Genomic DNA, 25,265 nt, shown 5'->3' with positions numbered 1-25,265 from the left:
CATCTTTGATATTGCTGAGACAAAAACAGTTTATAGTTAAATAAAACATTCAATGATAAAATAGAAGAAAAGTTTCTTGACTTATAAAGAAAAACATTTACAACTTAAAATAGCAGAGTGCATTCAAAGAAAAATTGTACCAGAGTGACCAGTGCTAAAAGTGCGTTTTGGACAGATTATATCTATTTGTTTCTGTATCTGTTGAGAAAAGACAAAGAGTGCTAGTCCCTTAAACTAGGTGTGTTGGTGCATGCCTGCAACCCCTGCTCTAGGTAAGCTGAAAGGAGAACTGGAAATTCCAAGTTAGCCTGGGCAACATAGCAAGTTCCAAGCCAGTCTGTGCTACATAGTCAATGCAGGAGGGGGAGAGGGTTTGCCATACACACAGGGACAGACACAGATGACGAGAAGTACACAGACTCTAGAGACTGACCAAGTCTGGTTTTAGCCATTCATGACAGTTTTTTTTTTAATGTACATTGATGTTCTGCCTGCTTGTATATCTGTATGAGGGTGTCAGTTCTTCTGGAGCTGGAATTACAGACAGTTGTGAGCTGCCATGTGGGTGCTGGGAATTGAACCCAGGTCCTTTGGAAGAACAGCCAGTGCTCTTAACCGCTGAGTAATATCTCCAGCCCCCTCATTCGTGATAAGTTTTAGGTGTCAGAGGAGAATGGGGGTCTGCAAAGCTATAAGGAAAACAATGAGAGCCAAGAATAGTTTCCAAATTGTTGTTTTTCAAATGCAGAGACAATAATCAGACTTTCAGACATGAAAGATCTTAGGGATCATAACATTAATGAGCTTTTCTTACAATTAAAAATTCAAATTACAGTAACCTTAAAGTTAAGAGTGAATTCTATTTTAAGTTGTAGAAAATGAATTAGTAGTGAATGTTGAGTTTATAAAAGTAAGGCTAAACCACTCTAGAAATTTTGTTAAAAAGTGAATATAAATATATATAGTTATAGATTTCATAATAATATAAAAATATACAAAGATTGAGAGATGGGCAAGTGGACAAGAGATGTTACATGCACATTAATTTTCTTAGGTTTCATAAGTTAAATTTTTATGCAAAATATTATGGCAGACGCACAAAGAGCTAAAGTTAAAATATAAATCTTCCACATTTCAGAAAGAAAGCACAACACTTAGAGTGTAGAAACTCTAGCCCGGGTTGGTGAGGTAGCAGTAGCTGCACACAAGCCTGCTAGAATTACTGAAGTAAAGTTTAACACTCAGTCACCTCCCTTGTATTGTGAATGTTCAGTAACTGCATAGAACCTAGGATACTGTATTCAGTGATGTAGAACATTCACATCATTGCAAAAGTCTTTTGGAGGGCATTGTCTTCTAAGGAACAAAGAAAGTATTTAAAAGAAAGTTGCTACACAAAATGATCGGATACAGTTAACCCTAAATGTAGTCTGTTAAAAGATACAGGTTAGCATAACAGGCCTGGTATGTGGTACACACCTCCATTCTTAGCTTGGGAAGTGTGGGCAGGAGAACTGCAGATTCAGGGGCAGCCTAGGCAGTATGGAAACACCCCAGCAGCAGGAGCGGCAAACAGAAAACAAAACCCCAGCAAACTCTGTTAGGTGTTTGTGAGCCAGGAAAAATACAAAGTAAAAGCTGAAGGTAGAGGCACAGGCAAGACACCTCCGAGCTCGGGCTGTTAATATTAGGAGACTGCTTTCTGTTTTAAAAAAACTTCAGATGAGACGGAAGATGTACTTTTTGATCATGAAAATTAAGGACAGAATGGTAGTGAATTATTTAATCAGTTAATAGATGATCCAAGTAAGCCAAAAGCACAATGAATGCAAATAGAAGCAGATATTATCAGTCTCATTTTTCAAAGAAGATAAAAGCACATACAGGTTTTGGACAGTACATTTTATTAAGATTACTATTTATAAAAGTTGCACCTTTGTAATAGAAACATCAGCTTTACGTGGTGTTCCTCAGGGCAGGCCTCACTGAGATTAGGGACTTGCTGCCGGCCAGTAAGGTTGCCTGCTGCTGTTCCCTGTGTGAGGTCACTGTGCCGCTCAGAGCGAGGGTCTGGGGTGCGAGAAGAAGTCGTTCTTCTAGGCTTTGGACTTCACCACTAAACCCTCCAGAGGTACCATTGACGTTCTGAGTGACGTGCAGCGATGACACTGAGACAGTGGGAGCCGGTGAAGCACGGTGCTCCACGTGCCGAGCCCCCCCCCCGGGCTGGTCATCCGCTGCTGTTGGACGACAGCAGCGACCCTAACCCAGAGGTACTTGATGTCACAGAGGGGCTCTGCGCTCCACTGCCCACAGGGTGTTGGAAGTGTTGCCAGCATTTGTCTGCAAAGTGGTTAACGCACCTTGGTGCCTCAGGGCCACACGCTATCATCAGCGGACACAAGCGGGCCCTGGCTTTGCGTGTGGAGACTGACTGCACCTTCCCACTTGCTGAGAAGGTCAGGGCCTTCTTGGCTGATCCATCTGCATTTGTGGCTGCTGCCCCCATGGCCGAAGTCAGCATTGCTGCTCCTTCTGGGCTGTGGCCCCAGGTTGAGTAAGGAAGTATTGGAGGAATCAGATGAGGATATGGGATTTGGTGGCTTTGACTAATCACCTCCCAAAGCAACCAATTCAGCCAGCTTGCTTTGAAAAACATGGAAATAAAGGCTTACTTATCTTAAAAAAAAAAAAAAAAAAAAAATTCCACATGCATTTAGATCCTGAAAACCTTTAATGTCAAAAAATAAAAACATAGTGGAAAATATATTTTCTCATTACAGTGCAATCAGACTGCAAATTTATTTAGAAAACAAAAGAACAATGAATGATTAAAGCTGTGCTCACAAATTTTCCTAATCATTAGCCTCTAAGTTACGTAGTAAACGTGTGGTTGACGGTTGTCTGTAGGTAATGACAGTATCTAGTTTACAGATGCTCCTGAGAGTCCAGGGAACCCGGCGTGTGTCCTGCAGCCTCAGAGAGACAGGATCTAGAAAGACTGTTGACACCCAGAACTTGCCCAGCAGCTGTTGTCTGATCCTCTAGCAAGCGCGGCAGCCATGCTGGGCACAGCAGCAGCTTTCCACCTGGGCCCTGCCCACCAGTGCCTTCAGGTCTGTGTGGTTCTGCCTGTGCTCCAGCTGCAGTCTGGGAACCTTGACTCAGAAGTGGACAGCAGTGACAGGCTTCTACCGTGTGTTCACTTCAGTGAGAAAAATAACGAAGCCCCATGAACTAGATGTTCTACTTAGAAAATTAGAAAAAAAAAAATACAAATAAGCAGAAGGAAGAAATTAATAATGATAAAGCAGAAACTATAAAACTTAACAGAAAACAGAAAACTTAACACAAGCCAAAGAGCTATTTTTTTAAAGGCTGAAAATAAGCTTAATTCAGAAAAAGAAATAATGCACAAAATTAGAACAAAAGAGAAAGAAGAAATATGAAAGAAGTAGAAAATTTATTGTGGGAATATTTTATAAACTTTAAAGCAAGTAAGTTTGGAAAATGTTTGAATGTGAATTAACAATTGTGAATTCACAATTGAATGTGTGAATTAAAAAACTAGTCTAGAAGAGACAGAAAACTCTAACAGACACTAACTGTAGAAATTAATTCTACTTAAAAGGGCTTTTGTTTGTTTGAAGTGGGGTCTCACTGTGTGGTCCTGGCTCCCTAGTCTGGAACTCACTTGAAATCAGGCTGGCCTTGAACGCAGATCTGCTTGCCTCTGCCTCCCAAGTACTAGGATTAAAAGCATTTGCTGCTACCTCCAGTTTTACTTAAAACTTGTATAAAAGTCATATGAAGCCACGTAGGTGGTATATGTCTCCAGTCCTGGCACTTGAGAGGTTGAGAATGGAAGACTGTGAATTTGGAGTTAGCCTGCACTATACAACGAGATTATAATAGATTATGATAGTTCGTATCTGCAGAACAGCATTTCTTTCTTTCTTTGTTTTTGTTTTTGTTTTTCAAGACAGGGTTTCTTAGTGTAGCTTTGCCTGTCACTTTGTAGAGCAGGCTGGCATCACAAAGATCCGTCTGCCTCTGCCTCCCGAGTGCTGGATTACACGTGTGTGCCTCCACATCCGACTTAGCATCTTAAATTTTTAAATCAGTTCGTCACAATAAGGAAGTTTCGTGTCCGTCTTTAAATTTCTCTGTGTGTACATGCGTGGGCACATATGTGATAGCATAGGTATGGAGGCCACCTTTCTGAAGTCAGTTGTCTTGTTCTACCATGGGGATTTCAGGAATTGAATTCAGGTCATCCCTCACCAGTTCCTTAACGCACAGAATCCCTTTATGTACTGTCTCGGGTTAGTATTTAAAGGCAAGAGCCACAGGATGATATATCCCAAAGGTACTTGTCAAAATTCAATGCCTGTTCTTTTCTAAACATGCTGAGAAACAGAGGTGAAGGATACAGTGTGTCGTAGACTTCAGGCTGGGGTTGGAGCTCAGTGGCAAAGTGAGTTCAGGATCCCGAGTCTGATCCCCAACATGGTAGCTTTGCAGTTACTCTAATGGGAAGCATTAAACAGGATCAAATGCCCAGTATTACTATTCTTTTAGATTATGAAGTAGTTACTTGGTAACAAGAAATAGAATATTGTTTTGAAAAGAAAGTAGTGAGGATCTAGAGTGATTCTTGTTATATTATTAAATAAAACAGGAAAGGTTAAAATCCAGGGTGAGCATTTTAATTAATTTTGTTGTATTTAGTGGGAAAAACAAAAAACAAAACCAAAAACCCTTCCTTACTACAAAACTCAGTTATCTCCAGTTAAGTGTCATTGAAAGCTTGGTAGGTGAGGAGAGACGAGTGCTAAAACTTATGATTATCTTTCTAATATTTAGAAACTTTTGTTAAATTAATCACTTTTATAATTTAGAAAGAATAAACAGTAAACTCTCCGTTTCGAATGCTTTTTGCTTCTGCTGTCATAACAGAATGAGTCAGTTGTGCCCATTTTAGAATCTAGGAGAGGAGCTGAGAAAGGTAGAGGGGCAGGGAGTTGATTGTATTTGGGAGTGATGTAGATGCCTAGAGGACTTGAGGAGGATGAAAGGCCAAGTACCCTCCTTTAAAGCACGCTGTGGACCATACAGCTCTGTTCACGCGCATCTGCCTAGCTCTAAAGCTCGGCAGAAAGAAGTTGTTGATGATTGTCAGCTTAGGAACCTGTGGCTGAGAGGGAGATAAGAGGGAATGAGTGAGCTTATCATTTGTTAGTTTCACATAAAAAGTTTTTCTAGTCTGATGGCTTTTCAGGAATTGGATTTCAGCCTAGGGTTTTTTGTTTTGTTTTGTTTTTTAACATTGTCATCATCATCATCATGATTATTGTTTATTATCTGTATTTAAAACTGTAGTTTTTCATTTGTTGTTGTGGTTTACTTTTTAACTTTTTCATCCTATTGGAATGTGTCTTCCATGAAGCAAAAACTTGGTTATGTTCAGCGTTGTCTTTATAGAGTTGAGCATTCTGTTTCTATCTAGGGCTTAACACTTAACAGAATTCACCACAAGTATTTTTTGACTTGGTTAGAAGTGGACTCTAGGAAGAGAACATTTTAACTAAAGTCTTGTTAACCAATTTGCCTTTTAAAGTCTGACGAAGGACATGACTGGAAAGGAGGATGTGTACCGAGGCCCCGCCATCAGAGCTCTCTGTAGAATCACAGATGTAAGTTCTCCTTGCTTCAGGGAGCTGGTGAAGGCCAGCCTGACTGTAGTGTGCCTAGGTCTGTCTGTGTGTGCTGCAGTCTTCTCAAGGTTTATGGTTCTTTTTGAGACAGGATCTTTAACGTGCTGCATAGCCCAGGCTATCCTTGAATTCATCTGCAGCCTCCCGAGTGCTAGAATTAAAGACTTGTGTCACCATGCTTGGCTTATGTTTTATAATTTGGTCCAGGTCAGTTGGAAATTTTATAAAACTTAACTTATTTTGCTACCCTGTTAAAGTTTTAATATAAAAGTCGGCAAATTCTTGTTGATCTGAATATTGGTCTCAGTATGTTTACTCATTTTTATCTGCCACTACCCTTTAAGGGCAAAAAGCTTTCTCCATGTTAAAGTTTAAAGGATGCTTACTTCCAGAAGCTTCTTTGCTGAGGGCTTGCTGTAGTAGGCTATTATGCATTTAATTTCCTGTGTATCTTAATAAGAGATTAATTTGCTGTGTAGGATTGTTCAAGATGTATAACATGGGCTTTTCATTTAGAAAGATCTAAGCATATTCAAGATTTCAAAAGGAGCCTCCACCCTCATATAGGAATTCTATAGGAATTTCTTTTCTTTCTTTTTGACAGAATCTAACGAAGTTTCTCAGACTAGCCTTGAACTAATGTGTGTGTGTGTGTGTGTGTGTGTGTGTAGCTTGTACCAGATTGTTTAAAATCTGCTTATTGGAAAATGAATATTTATATAGAATGCCTACATGGCCAGTGTTTGTACATTATTTTGTGGGTAGTAATTTTGCACTAGTGGTTTTAACAACCTCTTCTCTTTAATGTTAATAGGGAACAATGTTGCAAGCTATTGAAAGATACATGAAACAGGCCATTGTGGATAAAGTCTCCAGTGTGTCCAGCTCCGCACTGGTATCCTCCTTAGTAAGTGAGCAGCAGCTTCTTGTTTTGATGCATGGTCTAGTGTATCAGCTTATCACTGTTCTCTCAGAAGAGAAATAGTTAAAAATACGTGCGCCCTGTTACCTTTATACCACTGTGATGTATGTGGAAGAATGCTCAGCAGTTGTAATGGGCAATAAAAATGTGAGCTTTTTATTGTTAGAAGCTTTGGGATCTGAAAGTTGTGCACCAGATGGAGGTAGAAAGTAGGATAGGAGTGATGGACAGGGAAGGAGCAGGGGCTGGTTTTCAAGTTCTTCCTCTGGGCCCCACGTGGTCACCTCTCGCCTCTTTGTCCTCAGCTTCCCTTGGGTCCCAGGATCTAGCTGTGTCCTGGGAAGTCTCCCTTACTACTTCTGAATTCCCTTTTAAGAAGTGACCCTTTGCTTCAGGAATAGCTTTCCTTTCACCTTTCATCAAAACAGAAATGTACTCATTAAAACCTTATTATACATTGTATCTGATTGAAATCAAGAAATTGGGACTAGAGGTAAGTGCTTGCCAGTAAGCATGAGGACACAGTCAGTCTCAGAACGCACGTAAGAAGACATGCGTGGTGGCACATGTAAGCCAGCTCTGGGGAGGAGGAGATAGGCAGATCCTGGGAGCTCACCTCCTAGTCAGGCTGGACAGTTGTCAGGCCCCAGATCCCAGGGAGAGATACTGCTTCAGGAAACAAGTTTTCCCTCTAGCTTCTGCACACATGTTTACACACCCCCAGATCCCCCTTCCTCATGAGCAAACACGCCTGCTTACACATGCACGCAAACCCTTTGAGCAGTGAAATCACAAGACGCCTGGCTAGAATGTCATGGATCAGGGTTAGTTGAAGGGATGTGCTGTACGCTTCTTTGCTCAGGGAAGTTTTCTTACCGAGGGTCTCCTGGAAGCGAAGCTTATATAACATTACTTAGGTGCCGTTCTGCTCGGTGCTCGTTTTGCTGCTTTCTTTTGCTTGCTTCTCCCAGTACACAAGTGTGTAGGTGTCTGTCACTTTGCAAAGAGATGTTAAAGAAAAAAATGCAGTTTATAGTTGCCTTAGGAATAGAGACAACATAGACTTAAAAATCAACAATATTTTCAGTGTTTGGGAATATCTTTTTGTAATTTTTGCAAGAAGTTTAGCTTATGTTTCTAATGTCTAGTAATCATGCAGTATGTTTTCCCCCTGTTTTTACATGTAGCACATGATGAAGATAAGCTATGACGTGGTTAAACGGTGGATAAACGAAGCCCAGGAAGCCGCATCGAGCGACAACATCATGGTGCAGGTACTCTGAATCTTGGCATCTTGTCGTCCAGCAATAAAGGCAAAGTTCTTGACATGTTAATCTACTTATTAGTGCATATTATTAAGCAGATATCTTACTAATTTTGATTAGTCCCATTGTCTTTTCAAGTGTTTGGTAGAAGATAAATAACTTCCAGTAGGAATATTCGGGAAAAATTCTCTTTTCAGTAGTAGATAGAAATGTTTATTCCAAAGGAATTCACAATGCATTTCAGTTATTTTATTGAAAAAATAATTTATGTAAAAGGAAACTCTGTTTCTTAGGTCTATATAATAAATATTGTAAAAATAATAAAGCCATTTTACTATATAAAACATTGAAGAAAATTTTCAGAAAGCTCTTATATTTATTAGGCTATTATCAAAAGTAATATGATTAAAAGTTTAACTGGCAGTATTATCTGAAATATCTATATGTGTTTGAAAAAGCATTAATGTTCACAGCTTCTTATATTAGCATATTTAGTAATGTAAAAAACAGTCATTTTCCTCTTGAGGGATGTCTGTTTGTCCAGTTCTGATCACTGTTCATACAAAGTATTGTGGAGATTTATTCTTTGCTAAGGTAGTGTCAGATTTAAAGCCAGTTGGCGAGGCCTTGAGCTACGTGCAGTGGCCTGTACTTGTAGTTCCAGCCCTCAGGAGGCTGAGGCAGGAGGACCACTTGAGCTTGTGAGTTTGAGACAAGCCAGGGAAACACAGCAAAACCCTGTCTGTTAACAAGCAAGTAAGCTAGATCCGAGGGCACGGTCCGTTGCTGAACCCACTAGATCTATGTTTGGGTTGTATGCAACCCTTTCTTGCGTGTCCAGTCTGAATTTACAACTTCCGGAGTGAATTATAAATTAGACTCTGTGTGTATGTGTGTGTGGTCCCAATGTTTAGTTTCATATAAAAAGATAGTGTATTTTGTCTTTTACACTTGTGTATCTTTTTTTTGAAAAATCTTTTATTTAGTTCTCTGCAGTTGTCTTTCCTGTCAGTGTTTTGTCTAAGCTCATTTCACTCTTTTTCTTGTTCTTAGTACCATGCTTTGGGAGTGCTTTATCACCTCAGGAAGAATGATCGGCTTGCTGTCTCCAAGATGTTAAATAAGTTTACCAAGTCTGGTCTCAAGTCACAGTTTGCATATTGTCTGCTGATTCGGATTGCTAGCCGCTTACTGAAAGAAAGCGAGGATGGGTGAGTACCCTAAACTGAGTTGATTTGACTTACAACTTAATGTTTCTTAAAATGTATTTTCTTTATGAATGTCTTTAGGGAAACACTGACTTTATAGATAAGTTTGATGTTTGCCAAATTAAAAAGAAATTAAAGGTTGCGTATGGTGGCACAGGCCTTTAATCCCAGCACTCAGGAGGCTGAGGCAGGTGGATCTCTGAGTTCAAGGCCAGCCTGGTCTACAGAGTGAGTCCAGGACATCCAGACCTATACAGGCAAACTCTATCCCAAACAAACAAAAATAAAGAAAAAAATGAGGATTCTAAGTAACATGGTATTTTTTTAACATTAATGTATTTTCATACATATAGTGATTACTAATAATATACCTACAGATTGATACTGGACAAAAAGTTGTGAAGGTTACGAGTTACGCAGATGATTGACTGTGATAACCAGGAGGGAAATTAGGAATCACTGTGGAAATACTGAATTGAACGATTTGTCCAAGGCCATTGTGTGAGTGTGGGCTACATGTGGACTTGGCAGGAGGAGTACAGGGATCTTTAGTGTGTAAGAAGCATGGAGCAAAGAGGAAGCATGCTCATTCCAAACGGTGCCGGCTTTCCCTTTACAGTGTGTCGGCGGGATCCCTCCAGGCTGGCCTCTCCTGCCTCAGCCTCCTGGGGGCCGGGATTCCAGATCTGCATTGCCACGTGGCCAGTTACGGTGTAACTTTAGATGTCTCCTTTGATCTGGAAAGCCAGAGAGTTAACACCAAGATCTCTAGACTAGTTGAGTTCCAAAGCACTGCCAAGAAGGGCAGCCTAATCTGGTTTTCAAGTCAGTTATGAATATCAGTGCTTAAACCAAAACAGAGCTGAGCCCTAGGGTAGCTACTGGTTTCTCATAACAGAAAGAACTTGCTATAAGCAGTGCCTGGCAGACAACTGAAAGGACAAAGAGGCCAGAGGAGTGTGCCTTCCAAGAAGAGAAAGGGTGGTAGAAGTGGCCCACGTGTTGGCGTTCGTCAGCAGTGGGTTAGTAACAGTCTCACCGCGTGGTGGTGTGCACATTCTAATTATGGTAGTTGTACTTTTTCACGTCAGTGCTTTTTGGTAGTTGAGACTGACATTACAGCTTTTATAACTCTTGGAACTAGGTCTAGTAATCAGACAGTTTCACATCACAGATGGAGTAGTTATGCTTTTTGATGTCATATGGCTAGGATTTGGCCCTGGGGCTGACTGGCTCTTGTGAATTAAACAACTTAACATCTCTAGAACTTAGTTTCTTTAACTGTGCTGTGACTTATCTGTCAGGGCTATTGTAATGATTTAAGTTATGTAAATTGACAGTAAAGTGGATGATTAATAAAGAAAAAAATATTAGCCTTGACCATAGCTCATGTAGTTTACATACTTAAACTTTGTAACCACCTAAACCTCAAGCTGATATTTTATGTGGAGAGAGGGAGGAATCAAAGAAAGAAAAGAAAGAAAGAAAGAGAAAGAAATCTGGCTCTATTCTGTGTGCCCTGAAAACTTGAGCGTGGCTGAATTCAGAAATAACAAAGTTGTTTGACAGAGGAAATTTTAGAGTAAGTGTCAGGTACAGGCTTACTGCTTTTAGTCAGATCTGCAGTGAGAGAAAGGAGAGATGCTTGAGAAATGTGTGTTAGCCTGCCATCCCTGGTCCTTCCCCACTGTGTCTGTCTGTCACCACTGCTCTTGTGTTCTCTGTTGACATCATACTTAGCCTGCTTTATCTTTCCAGCATGGACTCAGTACTGGTGACTTTCTAGGGAGATCAGACCTTCAGGGTGGAACTGAGACAGTGAAACATCCAGTGCCATGAACTGAGCAGCTACTTGGCTCTCTGCTTTTTCAGTGTACACATGGTCACTGTTGGGCTGTCTGCCTCCTGTCACCCATTTCATAATATGTATGTTATAATGTCTATAAGTATATGTTATAATATGTAGTATATAAGAATATATTATTTTATGTATTTATATATTTTAATAAAAATATATAATACTATATATATTACATAGGTTCTGTTTCTCTAGAGAACCATGCCTAATATAGGTAGATTGTTTTCAGTGTGTGCTATCGTGTGTTGAAATTCAGTTCTCGTAAGACATACAAAAAGATTGGAGCAGGATATAGTAGCTTATGTGTATAAATCTAGTACTGGAGAGGGGCTGAGGCAGGAGGATTGCTACTAGTTTAAGGCCAACCTTGGCTTCATAATGATTTTCAAGTTAGTCTGGCCTACAAAGTAAGACACTGTCTCAAATAATACATACATACATACACATACACACATACACACATAAAATAATAGAAATAAAAACTTAGGTCAGGTAATAGTGGCATATACCTTTAATCCCAGCACTGAGACAGGAAAGGCAGGCAGACCTCTTTGCATTCCAGACCAGCTTGGTCTACAGAGTGAGTCCAGGACAGCCAAGGCTACACAGAGAAACCGTGTCTCAAAAAATGAAATAAAAACAGAAGAAAAGTGAAAACTTGGAAGCTTCATTGATGTCTGGAGATGGAGCCTTAGAGAAGTGGTTAGGGTTAGCAGAAATCATCAGGTGGAGCCCCGTGGGAGACAGAGGGAGCCCTGACACTTGTGGAGGTACCTCTGACCTTGCTGTGCCTTAGGACTCTCACCCAGTGTACAGCGAGGCCTCCCTTAAAACAGTGTCTCTATAATCTATTGTAATTAAGCCACGAAATCACCAGGGCTTCTAGTTAAAGGATTAATATTCAAAATCAGTTTCCTTCTTATTCAGGCAACCAGTAAATGAGAATATTAAAAAGATACCATAATTCATATTTTTATTGAAACAGAGTCTATAGGAATAAATTTGCCAACAATTGTATGCATTGGTATACAGAAAATTATAAAATACTATTTAATATGTTGTTTGAAAAATCAAAGTATATATTACATTTTATACTGAAATATTCAATATTATAACAATGTCACCTCTTTTTAAATTGACCTGTGGATTCCATGAGTCTGTAGCAAAACCCTCAGTCAGCTTATAAATACCAAACAGAAATAAATGCATGTATTGTGTGAAAAGACATGTATATGAAAGCTTAATCTTAAGATGGAGCAGTCCAAATGTCCATCTGTGCTAGGATCCAAAAAATAAATTATGGTGTGTTCATCCAAATACCATACGCTAGAAATGAACAATCTCGCTTTTGAATGCAGCTACATGGGTAAATCCGGCTGAGAGATCATGCATAAAAGAATACATTCTGGGCCAGGAGTGTGCTTTGTTGGTAGAGCACTGCAAGAGCAAGGTTCAGCACACAACACTGCAAACAGCAGCAGAGAAAGAAAGGCTTCATTCGTGTTGGCTTGGGTGGAGAGAGGTCGAAACGGGGTCTCTCTGTGTCTCCCAGCCTGGCCTGGAATTCACACTGGTCTCCTGCCTCTTGAGGCTGGATGCTGTTATGCTTGGCTCACTGGTACTCATTTCAGACTTCGTACGTACAGCTAATGTTCCAAGTTAAGACAGAACCAGAAGTTTGACTCAGTGACAGAGCCCTTACCTAGCGTGTATGAAGCCCTGGGTTTAAGTTTAGTGCCATCAGAAAAAAGAAAAGTGATTATATTTGAGGTAGTGCTTGTGAGGTGCCTGAAGGTGCTCTGGAGTTCTTGAAATATTTATTTTTCTTATCATGTCAAGCTTATAATAATTCCCTTAAATCACATAATGCTCAGGGAGGCAGAAGCAGGCGGCCGGTGGATCTCTGTGAGTTCAAGGCCAGCCTGGTCTACAAAGTGAGTCCAGGACAGCCAAGGCTACACAGAGAAACCCTGTCTTCAAAAAAGCAAAAATAAACAAACAAATAAAAAAAGCACATAATATGTTATCAATATTACATTACATTAGACAATAAACATTTTCTCAAATAATTTCTCTGGCTTTTTCTTTTTTTTTTTTCCCTTATTTTCTTTCTGTCTTTTTTTTTTTTTTTTTTGAGATGGGCTCACATGTTATCCCAGATTGTTTCTGAGCTCACTGTGCACCCAAAGCTGGCTGTGAACTGCTGATCAGTTGCGTCTTCCTCTCAAAGAGTCAGTCGTGTTCTGTCACGCTCAGCTAGCTGCTGGGTGTCTGGGCTCGCTCTTACAGCTGCAGTCAGGATAGTGGTTTGGACCGCAGTCATCTTGGAGGCTGGAAATCTGACTTCTGGAGTATCTCACTGGTGTGCTTTGGGCAGAGACCTCAGTTTCATGTCGTGTGTGCCTGTCCATAGTGTTGCTTGAGTGTCTTCGCACCGTTGACTTTCTCCAGACAGGAGAGAAACGTGCATGATCTTTCTCTGATCATGGAGAGCATTCCAGAGTTTCTGTCGGGTGTAAAGGCCGCCATGTTTAAAGGAACAGGTAGAAGGATGCAAGGATCATTGTGGACTTGTGTCACCTTTGGCTGCTGTGTTAGTTGTGGGCTGCCATAACAAAATACTTGAAACTGAAGGCATATGTGGCATGTTCACTGCTGTGCAGCCACAGGAGCTAACCCACAATCTTCCTGAACTTCCCCTGTCTCTCCTTCCATCTTGCCTTCCAGGGTTACTGTGGTGTGCCTGGCTTCATATGTGTTGTAGGGTTCGTGTTCGGGTCCCTGCCCTTACATGGCAAGCTCCTTACCTGCGAGTAGTCTCCCATCCCAGAAGGCAGTATTTCTGAGTAAAATTGTTTTAGTGTGAGATGTGTGTGTATGTGTGTTCTCAATGGTTAGTGCATGGCATGACGGTAGAGGCCAGAAGTTTACGTCGGATGCCTTCCATGGCTGGTTTCTGCTTACTCACTAAGTCTCTCACTAACCCCAGAGCTTTCCCATTCACCTAGTCTAGTTAACCTCCCAGGGCATTTCCTGTCTCAGTGTCCCGAGCACCTGGGGCACAGGCCAGTTGATAGGCCCATAGAACTTTTTATGTGGGTCCTGGGGATCCAGACTTCGGTCTTCATGTGTGAGAACAAGCACTTCACCCGCTCACCATCTCCTTAGCATCTAACCCATTAAAAAACCATTTAAACTATAATAATAAACTCTGCAGGGGACCCCATACAATAAGTTGTGGTTAGAATGTGCCATTAGAAATGAAAGTATGCTGGTTTTGTTTGGGGAGGAAATTATAATTAAACTTTGACCAAAAAAACAATATTGGTTAGTAATTTTCTTTTGCCACAGAGCACAAGAAGCTGAGTAGATGATTAATGACAGTTCATTTGGTTCATTGTGTGGGAAGTGGCATGCCCAGGAGCATGGTACCCGCATCTGTCAGAGGTGTTTTTGCCACATTACAGAAAGGCAGAGGTACTCTCTTAGGAGCCGGTTTGAAAAAGGAGAGGAAAAGGTAACAAAATGTTCTCCCTTTTGTCAATCTCTGTGGTAACTCATCTCTGTGTCAACAAACAGCCTTTTAGTGGCAAAGTCTGTATGGCCAGACTAAGTCTTCAGAGTCTCACCTCTTAGCAGTTTTATATTGGAGCCTAAATTATAGCAGTAATTAAGAGCAGAAACTGGAAAAAAAAATTCTTGGGCATGTTAAAAGTAGGAAGGATACTTAAATGTGCCGCGTGTACCCAGGAGATGTAGAATACATTGGATGGACATGTCCATGGATTAGGTAGCTCCTGCTGTTGGGAAACGTGACCTCAGACTTACCACTTAAAACAGGTCTTTACTTCAGTTACCATGCGCAGTGACCTGGTGCCAGCTTAGGTGTGTGGTTCTGGTATGGGGGACCCTGTGAGTCATGTTGGCCAGGCCTGTGGCACCAGAGTCCACTTCATATTGTCTTATATTTTCTTCCTGGCTATACATGTTCTGCTTTCCCACCTCTGAGAGCTTTTTAATGGCTCTCATTAAAAATAGCATTTAGCATGACCGCTACCTTCTCCCATCAGGTGTGTAGCGAACCTAACTTGGAACTGTGTGTTTGTAATCTAATCTCAGAAAAGTGCTGTCCTTTCTCCCATATCCTCCTGATTGCAGTGAACAATCCTGGCAATAATATTCGAGGAAGCTACACAGGGTTTGGATATTCAGCAGTGTGTATTTGGTGAGCCCATCTCTGTGGGCTGTCTAGTACACAAAATACATCATTTATCGTAGTAAACCTAAGTCTGTTACCTGTTGAAAGTGGCTCAGATTGAAAAACAGTAAGAATATAGTTGATCTGTATGTCACTGTTGACAAAATTGACCTCACATTTAGAATGCCTTATCCAGTATTCTTTTATTCTTTTAAATTAAGAAAGATAAGGTACATACAAAAATGAAAACACTTAGCTATATGTATATTATGTGTATAGAACTGAGTGATTGCACACCTTAGGAAATAGTTTATTATTTCAAGTGCCCCAACATGCTTTATGCATATCATTTGGTTGTATCTCTTGATCTTCAGAAGAACAACTAATTTGACGTTTATAGCACTCATTTATTTGCTTTTCTTTTTCTTTTTTACTCTTTCCATATCCATTCCTAAACACTTAAGTTCTTTCATCTTGTTCTAACATCTGTTGATAGACTCATGTTGTATTTTATGCATTATTTTTTTCCAATTAGAATTTTATTGTAAGAATCACAGTTGGAGCCAGACATGGTAGCACGTGCCTGTAATCCCACCACTTGGGGAGGCAGGTGGATCTCTGTGAGTTCCAGACCAGCCTGTTCTACAAAGGGAGTCCAAGATAGCCAAGGCTACACAGAGAAACCCTGTCTCAAAAATGGAAAGAAAAAAAAATTACACTTGGTTTTGTCTGTCTCTATTTATTTATTTATTTATTCATTCATTTATTTATTTATTTTAATTTTTGTTTTTCGAGACAGAGTTTCTCTGTGTAGTCCTGGCTGTCCTGGACTCACTCTGTAGACCAGGCTGGCCTTGAACTCACAGAGATCTCTCTGCCTCCGCCTCCTGAGTGCTGGGATTTACAGGCATGCGGCATCCTGCCTGGCCGTCCACAATTTATGATAGTTTGAGTTTTTTTGTTTAACTTCATGGCGGTGCCACAGCAGTCCGCATGGGGGGAAGCTTTTTCCAGGCCTTCAGTGGGTGCTTTATGATGAGGAAAGCCTCAACAGGGAGCCACAGCCCCCAGTGCGTGGGGGGAGGGGGGAGCCATACTCCATGCGTGATGTGCTGCTAAGCAGATAGGTAGAAAGCATTTTTTAGTGAAATTGTTCTTATTTGTAACGGGTTTATTAGAACATGCCACACTGTAAGTTAAGGAGCATCTTTAAGATCAAGAAATTTATTATGAGATGTTGGATTTGGCTCAGTTCTAGAGTTGGGAAGGCAAGAGCATGCTGCTGGCATTTTGGTCAACATCTGGAAAGCCTTCTTGCTGCCTCCCATGGTGAGAAAGAGCAAAGATGTTACTTGAGGTATCTTAGAGCATTACTCATACTGTTATATGGCCCTGCTCCCATGATGACATCTAACCCTAAACTACCACTCTAAGTAGTATTAACATATGGACTTGGGAATTAGGTTTTCAATACATGAACTTTTGAGGAAGACATTCAGACCATAGCAGTTATAACCTTGTTTTCATGTTTAAACATACATTTCCATACAGTATGTAGAAGTTTTATGTTGTAAGATCATTGTCATATATGCCTCTGCACTTTACAGATAACACCAGACTTTGTTTTTCCAAAATGGTTTTATCAACACACATTCTATGTAGAAGGGAGATTTCCTGATGCCAAGTGCTGGGATTAAGCTATGCACCACCACTGTCCAGCTATAGGAATTCTTAAATATGTAGTAATAGTTCTGCATTGTTTATAAGTATCACAGATACTTTTTCCCATACTTTAGATTGGATATTTCTTTTCTGATGTCTTTGATAAGCAGAAAAAAACTACTTAAATGTAAGACAACAAGTTTATCAGTCTTTTATTGAAAGAATACTATTTTGTTGTCTTGCTTGAACCTCAAGTTCACAAATATATTTTTTTGTGTTATTTCAAACATTATAGTTTTAATTTTTATGTTTTGGGTTGGTATTCTACCTGAATTTGTTTTCTAGATATGATAGAAAATAGCAACTTAATTTTTTCCCTCACCTGAAGGCTTGTAGACTTAGTATCATTTGCTGAAATGAGTCTATTTATTGTTGTATAATATCAACTTTATAGTAAACTAGATTTCTGTACAAGTTTTGGTCTATTTTGGGGCTCCTTTCACCCATTGCTGGCAATTGGAGTACCTGAGCCACCACCATACTAATTTTTAATGGTATTACAATAATGTAGGTATATGCTAGAGGCAGATCTTGTTCTTCTGCATGAGAGTTTCTTGAGGTCTTGTTTTTTATCCTTATTTCTGTCTGTTCCTATGTAATCTGTACAAAGGTTACTTATCTTTCCCTTCAGTGAGTGTTTTTATTCTTAGGAGACCTGCATCAAGGCCATTGTAACAATCAGGAGTTCTAACCTGGTTTGTTAATCAGCTTTTCATCACTGAGACAAATACCTGAAAACAAAAGAAGAAAGATTGACCTTGGCTTGTGTGGCTCCGTGGTGTCTGGGCCCGTGTGTGAGAAGCTAGGATTGAGGTAGAGCACGTGTGCTGGGGAAACTGGCTCAGTGCATGGTGATCGGAGCCGGACAAGAGTCACCTTTAAAGGCATACCCGACTGGCACTGCCTCCGGTGAGGCCCTCTGTCCATGTCGTCCACTCACTGTGAACTCAGAGGAGAGCTCACTGATTACAGCTAGTCCCCTCCCAGTGTCCAGAGACAAAGCATCGGCCTCCGCATGCTCCTTGTTTGGGGTTACTTTACTTCCCAATCGCAGTACCTGTGCATTCTTATCCCAAATATTTTAACCACTGGGATGTTGGAGCTGTTGTCCCCAGACAGTCATGATAAATCTCAGTGGCTGGTTGTGCTAAATTAATTTTTCACCTCTGATCCTTTGATTCACTTCCAGAAAGCCATGGCAGAAATCCAACTTGATGCTCAGTTTGCTGTAACATTTAAAAAATGCAAACCAAGAACAAATGGCTAAGTAGGACTCATAAACCCTACAGGTTTAACATGAATTGAAAGAAACTCTTAGAGACTGAGGTAAGATTAGGTGCTCTGTCCCCTTCGTTGCCCATTGTTGTAGGTCAGTGTACAGATGAGAGAGGAGGGTAAAGGAGAGAGAAGAAAGGACTCTCTTGCAAGCCCAGAACTTGAGAGGCTGGCCAATTTGGGCTACATAGCAAGACCGTGTCTCAAAAAAAAAAAAAAACCCACAAATGTATTCAAACAATTTTACAGCTTTTCAGTAAGTAAAGGTAATAGGTTTTACTATTACAAAGATTTTGCAATGGACATTTTAAAAAAAAGCTTCACCTCACCATTAATTAGAAACATATACATCAAAATAAAATACCGTTTTTCAGTTATCATCAGAATGGCAATATCCTTAGTACTTTACAGAATCAAATGTCAGCTAGAATGTGAATATTCTCATACAGCATTGCTGGGAGTATAAAACAGAACAGATACTGTGGAGGGTCATTTGCATGCCTACTAAAAAATGAACACATGCACCTTGCTTGCCTGTAATCCAGCATTCTCTTTAAGAATTCCACAGAGGAACAGCTGTACATATGACTATGGAAACAAGATGTCAGTTCCTTTGTTATTTATGTCTGAACTTTCAGAGGCAATTTGAATATGCAGACAGTAGAAGATCGTATAGAAAATTTAGTTGTGTCCTAAAACATTTACTCAGGAATGAATTGTATCCATGTGCCTCTAACTTGTAAAAGTACTGCTTCATGGGGAAAAGCATGGCAAAGTGAATGTGAAGCTTAACCTCGGTCCTGTAAGAGAAAACAACCCCCTGAATATAGTCCTGTGCATATGTGTATGTGTGAAGACTATATGTGGGTATACGTGTGTGGGGGCACATGTGCACATATGTATATAGGCACATGGAAGCCACAGGATAACTTCATACAGATTCAGACATCTTGATGTTTCTGAGACAGGGTCTTTCCCTGGCTTGGAGCTTACAAAGTAGTCCTCAGTGCTGGACTGTTAGAAGTATGAGATGAGATAAACCCTTTCCTCACCAGGTTGCTTTTGGTCAGGGTTTTATCACAGCAAGAGAAAGCAAACCAGGCCAGTATCCAGCATGATGTTGGAAACTGTTTTAGGGCTGTGGATGTAAGGCTTTCTGCTAGTTTCCTGAATGATATTTTGAATGTAGAATGTATGAAGGATAATATTAAACTGTAGGAATTGTGTTTAATGGGTGTGATGGCTTATGCCTATTATGCCAAAACTCAGGCAGAAGAAGCAAAAGGAGTGCAAGTTTGAGGCCAGCCTTAGCTACACAGTGAGATCTCATCTTAAAAGCTACCTCTCCCAAAAGAAATTAAAAAAAGAATTTCGTAGTAGGAGAGAGAATGTGGTTAAGAACTAGTATAAATTCTACAGTTGATTGATAGAAATTATTCCCGGTTGGTTGACGGGTACTACTTAGGAATAAGGAAGAAAGATCTATATAAAAGATCTATAAAAGAACACTGTGAACACTCAAAAGAACATAATGTAGGTTTACCAACTCGGCAGAGTGTCAAGATAGCAAAGCATTTTGTTTTGGCCTAATAAGATGGCCTAGTGGGTAAAAGCACTTGGCACGCCTAGAACCCACAATGGAGAGAGAGAGCCAACTCTAAACACTGTTGTCTGATCTCCACACATGTGCACTATACACATACGCTAAGTAATAACGAATAAATAACTTTTTAAAAGTTTGTTTCATTAGCTCTTGATAACCTCAGTAAATGGATATTAATATTTTGTTTAGAACAATTAGGCTTCCTAGCATTGTTGTAAAGATGTTAGTATTTTAAATTTTGATCCACTAATGTAATGTGTTTGTGTTTTGTGTAGGGCTCCATTCTGTAGTCCAGGTGTGCCTGGAACTCAGGGCACTTCTGCTGCCCCTGCCTTTCAAGTGTCGGGGGCCGCAGGGGTGAGCCAGCCATGCCCAGCTCAGTAGAGGGATAGCCTAACAGTCTGATTGATGGTAACTTACACGTGAGAACTTGACTCACCGTAAGCATGCAGTTGTGTAATCTAGTAACAAGCGTCTACAGCTCCACAACCATCAGCACAGCTGTCTTTAGAATGTGTCCATCACCTTGTAAAGTTGCTTCCTCTCATCTGTCCTCAGTCCCTGCGGCCTTTCCCCTGTGTAGAACTTCCAGTAAACGGCGTCACAGCCATGCTGTTTTCACTTGGCCTACTGGTTAGTGGGTTGGTTTATTGTAGTATGTATCTTTACTCCTTTTTTATTGCTGAATGGTACTGTATGGCGTGAGGAGGGCAGGTTTTGCTTATCAATTGATGGTCATTTGGGTTGCTCACAAATAATGATACTATTGATAGCCACGTACAAATCTTTGTGTGAACATACATTTTCTGTTTTCTTGGAAAATTTTCTGTAAATGGAATACCTGGACTGCTTGCTATGTCTTAATTTTTGAAGAAGCTGAAGATGGTTTTATAAAGTTCCATACTATTTCACAACCCTGTGAAGACCCGAGTGTTCTGTGTCTTCATCAATCCGTGATGCTGTCTGCTGGCTTCTTCACTTTTCAGGTTGTTCTCACCATGTATCGCGGTCTGTCTCTGCCCCCTGAGTGCTGGAACCCGCGGTGAACTCTGTCTGCTGACTCTCTCACCCTGCGCTTGGCTCCTGCTTTCCCAATTGCTAGGACTTTCTTTTCAGCGGCTTATTTGCCTCAGTGCTTTCTTCCTTTCTGTTATTGTTATTGAGAAGTCATTCAGATCTTTTGCCCATCTTTTAATAAAGCAGAGTTGTAGCATTTGGGAGACTTCCTAACCCATTCTGGATTTGTTTATAGATGACTCAGATAGTGAAGCCTGACCGTTTCATAAGAAATCTACAGACTAGTGTGTTTCTTGGTGTACCCCAAGATGTTAACAAATACTTTTACCTGGTGTGCTGCTTTTCGTTTGTTTCCTGGTTTTTACATTTTGATGACGTTTGTTTTATCACCTTTCTCCCTGAGAGACGGTGCTTTGGGTGCTGTGTACTTTGGATGCCTAGCTAGTGTAGGATCATAGTGATTTCCTCAGTGTGTTCTGCTGGGGATGTGGTATTACCCTTTAAATTGTCTCCTCTTTGTAGAGTCAGCTGACCGTGTGGTGATCATGTGTGACATTTAACCATTGTGCGTCTCACCTGCTGTGTTATATACAAACATGGTCTGTCATGAAATCCACTCTCTGATTTCACTGAGAGCTGGATAAATCTAAGTCAGCTTACTACAGACACATACACACTCACTCATAGCAAGTACGAAATAAATACACATCATACAACACAGCAATATAATAGCCATAATAAAACACATTATTCAATACAATATATTACATGTTATAGAAGACATAATCATGATAAAACAGAATTGGTTATTAGAAAAGATCAAATGTTATATACTACGTTAATACATGCTAACTATTAACAACAACATTAAAAAAACAACTGGAGTTAGAGGGCAGAGCCTCAACTGGATAAAGTAGATCTTTAAAGATCTACAACTGTCATCATGCTTAATGGTTTTCCTGACAATATCTGCAGTCTGACAAGGAAGCCTTCTTTCATATTTCTGCCCACTGCTGTACTAAGGGCCTGAGCTAGTGAAAAAAATAAAAAAAGCCTTGGTTAAAATTTGAAGTTCTGAAAAGACAGTTCTGACAATTTTTCATTGCTCTTTGAAGGAGTGACTTTTCAGTGGTTGTTCATCCAGGGTTCCAGATGTATAGCTCCGTCTTTCTAATCATTTCTATCCTAGCACCTGTAACCATTGTGCATGTGACCTGCTATTTTATATGTAAACGTGGTCTGTCTCCATTTATTGGCAGTCATGAAAGTCCACTCTTTGATTTCATTGAGAGCTGCTTGCGAAATAAACATGAAATGGTTATTTATGAAGCTGCTTCTGCCATTATTCATCTTCCTAACTGTACTGCCAGAGAGCTGGCACCTGCCGTCTCAGGTTAGTTGTATTTGATAGCTGTCCTTTGTTTATGTTCTCACATTTTTTTAAATCAGTGGGTTTGCAGAGTGGGCATTAAGAGTGCCATTTAGGGCCGAGATTGCTCAGTAGTTAAAGATGCTTGCTAATGATTTTGGTTTTCTTTAATGTTTAGCACCTTTTCTCTTATTTAAATTCAAATATTAATTGGAATATTAATTTTTAGAGGAGAAACGGCAAACCTTGTTTTTAAAGGAAGTTTTTATAGCTGAACAAAAAGTGCTTTATTTTCTATTTTTATGAGTCTGTTGTTTCCATGGAGTTCTGATGCTGTGATCTAATTTCCTGACAGAATGAACATGATTTATTACACACTGTAATTTTCACCTATATGGTAGGCAGTGTCCACACTGATTTTTCTGTTTTCCTTTTTCCAGTTCTTCAACTTTTTTGTAGCTCTCCTAAACCAGCCTTGAGATATGCAGCTGTGAGGACCTTGAACAAAGTAGGTATCCCTCTGATAACTATGGACATGTATGTTTAATTCAGAACCATTAAATTCAAAGCATTTGGGTTTCTCTTTGAAGCTTAGATTGTATGATCTATGGGCTTCACATCTGTAGTCCCTCATTTGTGCTTACAGCCTTAGTTGTAGCTGTTCATACTGTTAGTCCTTGGAAGACTATAAGTCATTTCTGACCTCTGAGTCCTTCATGTGCAGGTATCACACCGCTCAATATGGAGGCCATCCACAAGTGCCCATTTAAGTTAATTAAGATTAAATAAGGAATTCAGTTTCTTAGTCACTCCAGCCATACTACCTGTGCTTATGGCTACTTGTGGTTCACAAAGATCATACAAAACAGTACAGTGATTGAGCAGTTTTATCAGTTCCTGATCTCTGATCTTGAAAGTTTTGTGTCTTAGAATTAATGTGTTTGTGAATTTTAGAGAGGTTATATAATGTGATGCTGTCTCTTATATATTATCTCTTGCTGGTCAGAAGCAGCACTAGCCATTAAAATACACAAGGATGTTTGCACAAAACATGTGGCTCTTTGCTATCTTGGGTAATTGAAGGCTTTTTCAGTAGTCTAGGCCAACTATTCTTGTTGAATGAGTTTTACTGACAATGATTTGCAGAGTATTTTCACAGTTTTCATATCAAACATTCTTGCCATTGTGAGATAGACGGAGAGATGGAACAGCATCAGTCTAGAATGACGCATATTTTAGCAACAGTGGGGAATCCAGTTGAGCAAGTGTTTGTTGACCTGAAGAATTGTTTTTAAAATGGCAGAATGTCTTTGTTGACCAACATTTATCATAATAGATCTTTATCTTAAAATTTCTGACATTAAGTAGAATAGACACGAACATATAACTATAAAGAGATGACAAGAGACTGATACTGTTATTAAGGTTAGATGGGAATGGTTTAAAAAGGAGAGTACTATGATATGTCAATTATTCATTTATCAAATGAAACCTTGTTACTTAAAAAACAAATTTTGGCAGGGAGGAGTTGAGACAGGGTATCATGTAGTCCAGGGCTGGGAATTTGCTAAGTAGCCATAGATGGCATTAAACTCTTGAATCTTCTGCATTCAGCTCTCAAGTACTCTAGGTATCTACCGCACCTGACCTAAAATGGTTGCTTTTGACCCATACTGTTCCTTTTGGATTGTCACTTAGCTTATTTAAAGTTTAGGCTCTAGCCTTTCTTAACAACAATATGATGTTTTGTTTTGTTTTGGTTTCTTGCTGCCTTCTGCAAGGTGGCAATGAAGCACCCCTCTGCTGTTACTGCCTGCAACCTGGACTTAGAAAACTTGATCACAGACTCCAACAGAAGCATCGCCACCCTGGCCATTACCACCCTGCTCAAAACAGGGAGCGAGAGCAGCGTGGACAGGCTCATGAAGCAGATATCTTCTTTTGTGTCTGAGATCTCAGATGAGTTCAAGGTAAGAGTTTAAACAGCATTTTCTTCCTCTTTGGCTTCCTTTAACAGTCTTCTGAGAACGTCTTCATTTTGAGGAAGTTTGTGCTACTCTTCTTTTCCTTCCTAGTTATTGCTGTATCCTATGTAAATAACTTTTATCGCTCACCAAGTTATAAAGGTTGAGTTTTATTCTAAATGTTTTATGACTTTAGCTTTTACATTTTGGTTTGTGACCAGTTAAATTAATGTTTGTATGATAAAATTCAATGCTTTTTTTCAATACTTACACCCAGTTATTATAGCATAATTAGTTGAAAAGACTTTATTTCCCTATTGGAGTGCTTTGGTGTCTTTATTTTAAAATCAAATAATCAGATAATTAGTTACTACTAGTGTGCAAAACTATTTTTCTTTTAATTTCTCTGTAGTCATTGGGTATCATATGATCTTGCTGAATTCCCTACATTATTTGGAATTATCCGTCTACATAAAAATATCCTGTATAACTGAAGAGGTTTCCTTATTTTGAATCCAAAGACCTTTTCAACCTTTTATTTTTCCTTATTAAAACAGCTAGCACTTGTAATAAAGTGCTGAGTAGAGCCAGTGACAGTATGCTAGAAGTGACCACAGAGTAGTGAGTCTTAGTGTAAGAAAGAGGAAGAAGACTGTTGTCATTCACGCTCAGCCAGGTCGTACACTGAAACACTGCTCTCTGCTTAGTGCATTCTAGACTGAAAAATATAAGCGAAATCAGACATATAAAAGCTTATTATAAAACTACTTTGCAGCTGTTTGTAAAAATAGACTGGGATAGTAGGGAATGTACTGCGAAGAAGTCGGCAGACCGTGTAAAGACCATAAAATAAATATTTTAAAGCCCTCGTAGCTTTCAACCCCACAAAAATAGCATAGAAGTATGGGATGGTGATGTGTTCCTATAACCCTCGTGCCTGGAAGACTGGGACAGAAGCATCATGAGTTTTGGCCAGCCTGAACTCCATACGAGTTCCAGGACACCCTGGGTGAATAGCAAGACCCATACCCAAAAACAGTCAAGTAAGCAGAGTGCAGCTGAGAGTGAGTGACAGTTCTCCGGGTTCAGTTCTAGAAAACTAACAAGCAGAGTACATGACAGGCTGGAGAGATGGCTCAGTGGTTAA

The 25,265-nt window shown here is 39.9% G+C and overlaps 1 protein-coding gene across 3 annotated transcripts in view; it reads left to right on the top strand.

The window, feature by feature from the left end:
• Positions 1–25,265, top strand: part of Copg2 (COPI coat complex subunit gamma 2) — a 103,421-nt gene that overhangs the window by 23,630 nt on the left and 54,526 nt on the right. For all 3 annotated transcript variants that reach the window (XM_060373856.1, XM_060373855.1, XM_060373857.1), the window contains 7 exons: positions 5,621–5,696; positions 6,532–6,624; positions 7,827–7,913; positions 8,958–9,115; positions 22,045–22,178; positions 22,595–22,662; positions 23,936–24,124. In XM_060373856.1, the coding sequence (XP_060229839.1) occupies positions 5,621–5,696; positions 6,532–6,624; positions 7,827–7,913; positions 8,958–9,115; positions 22,045–22,178; positions 22,595–22,662; positions 23,936–24,124 (805 nt within the window). The remainder of the gene's footprint in view (positions 1–5,620; positions 5,697–6,531; positions 6,625–7,826; positions 7,914–8,957; positions 9,116–22,044; positions 22,179–22,594; positions 22,663–23,935; positions 24,125–25,265) is intronic.

The sequence above is a fragment of the Meriones unguiculatus genome, chromosome 21 (genome assembly GCF_030254825.1).
Source record: "Meriones unguiculatus strain TT.TT164.6M chromosome 21, Bangor_MerUng_6.1, whole genome shotgun sequence".
Lineage (NCBI taxonomy): Eukaryota > Metazoa > Chordata > Mammalia > Rodentia > Muridae > Meriones > Meriones unguiculatus.
Note: the sequence above shows the minus strand (reverse complement) of the source record. Positions and strands in the feature narration are given on the sequence as shown.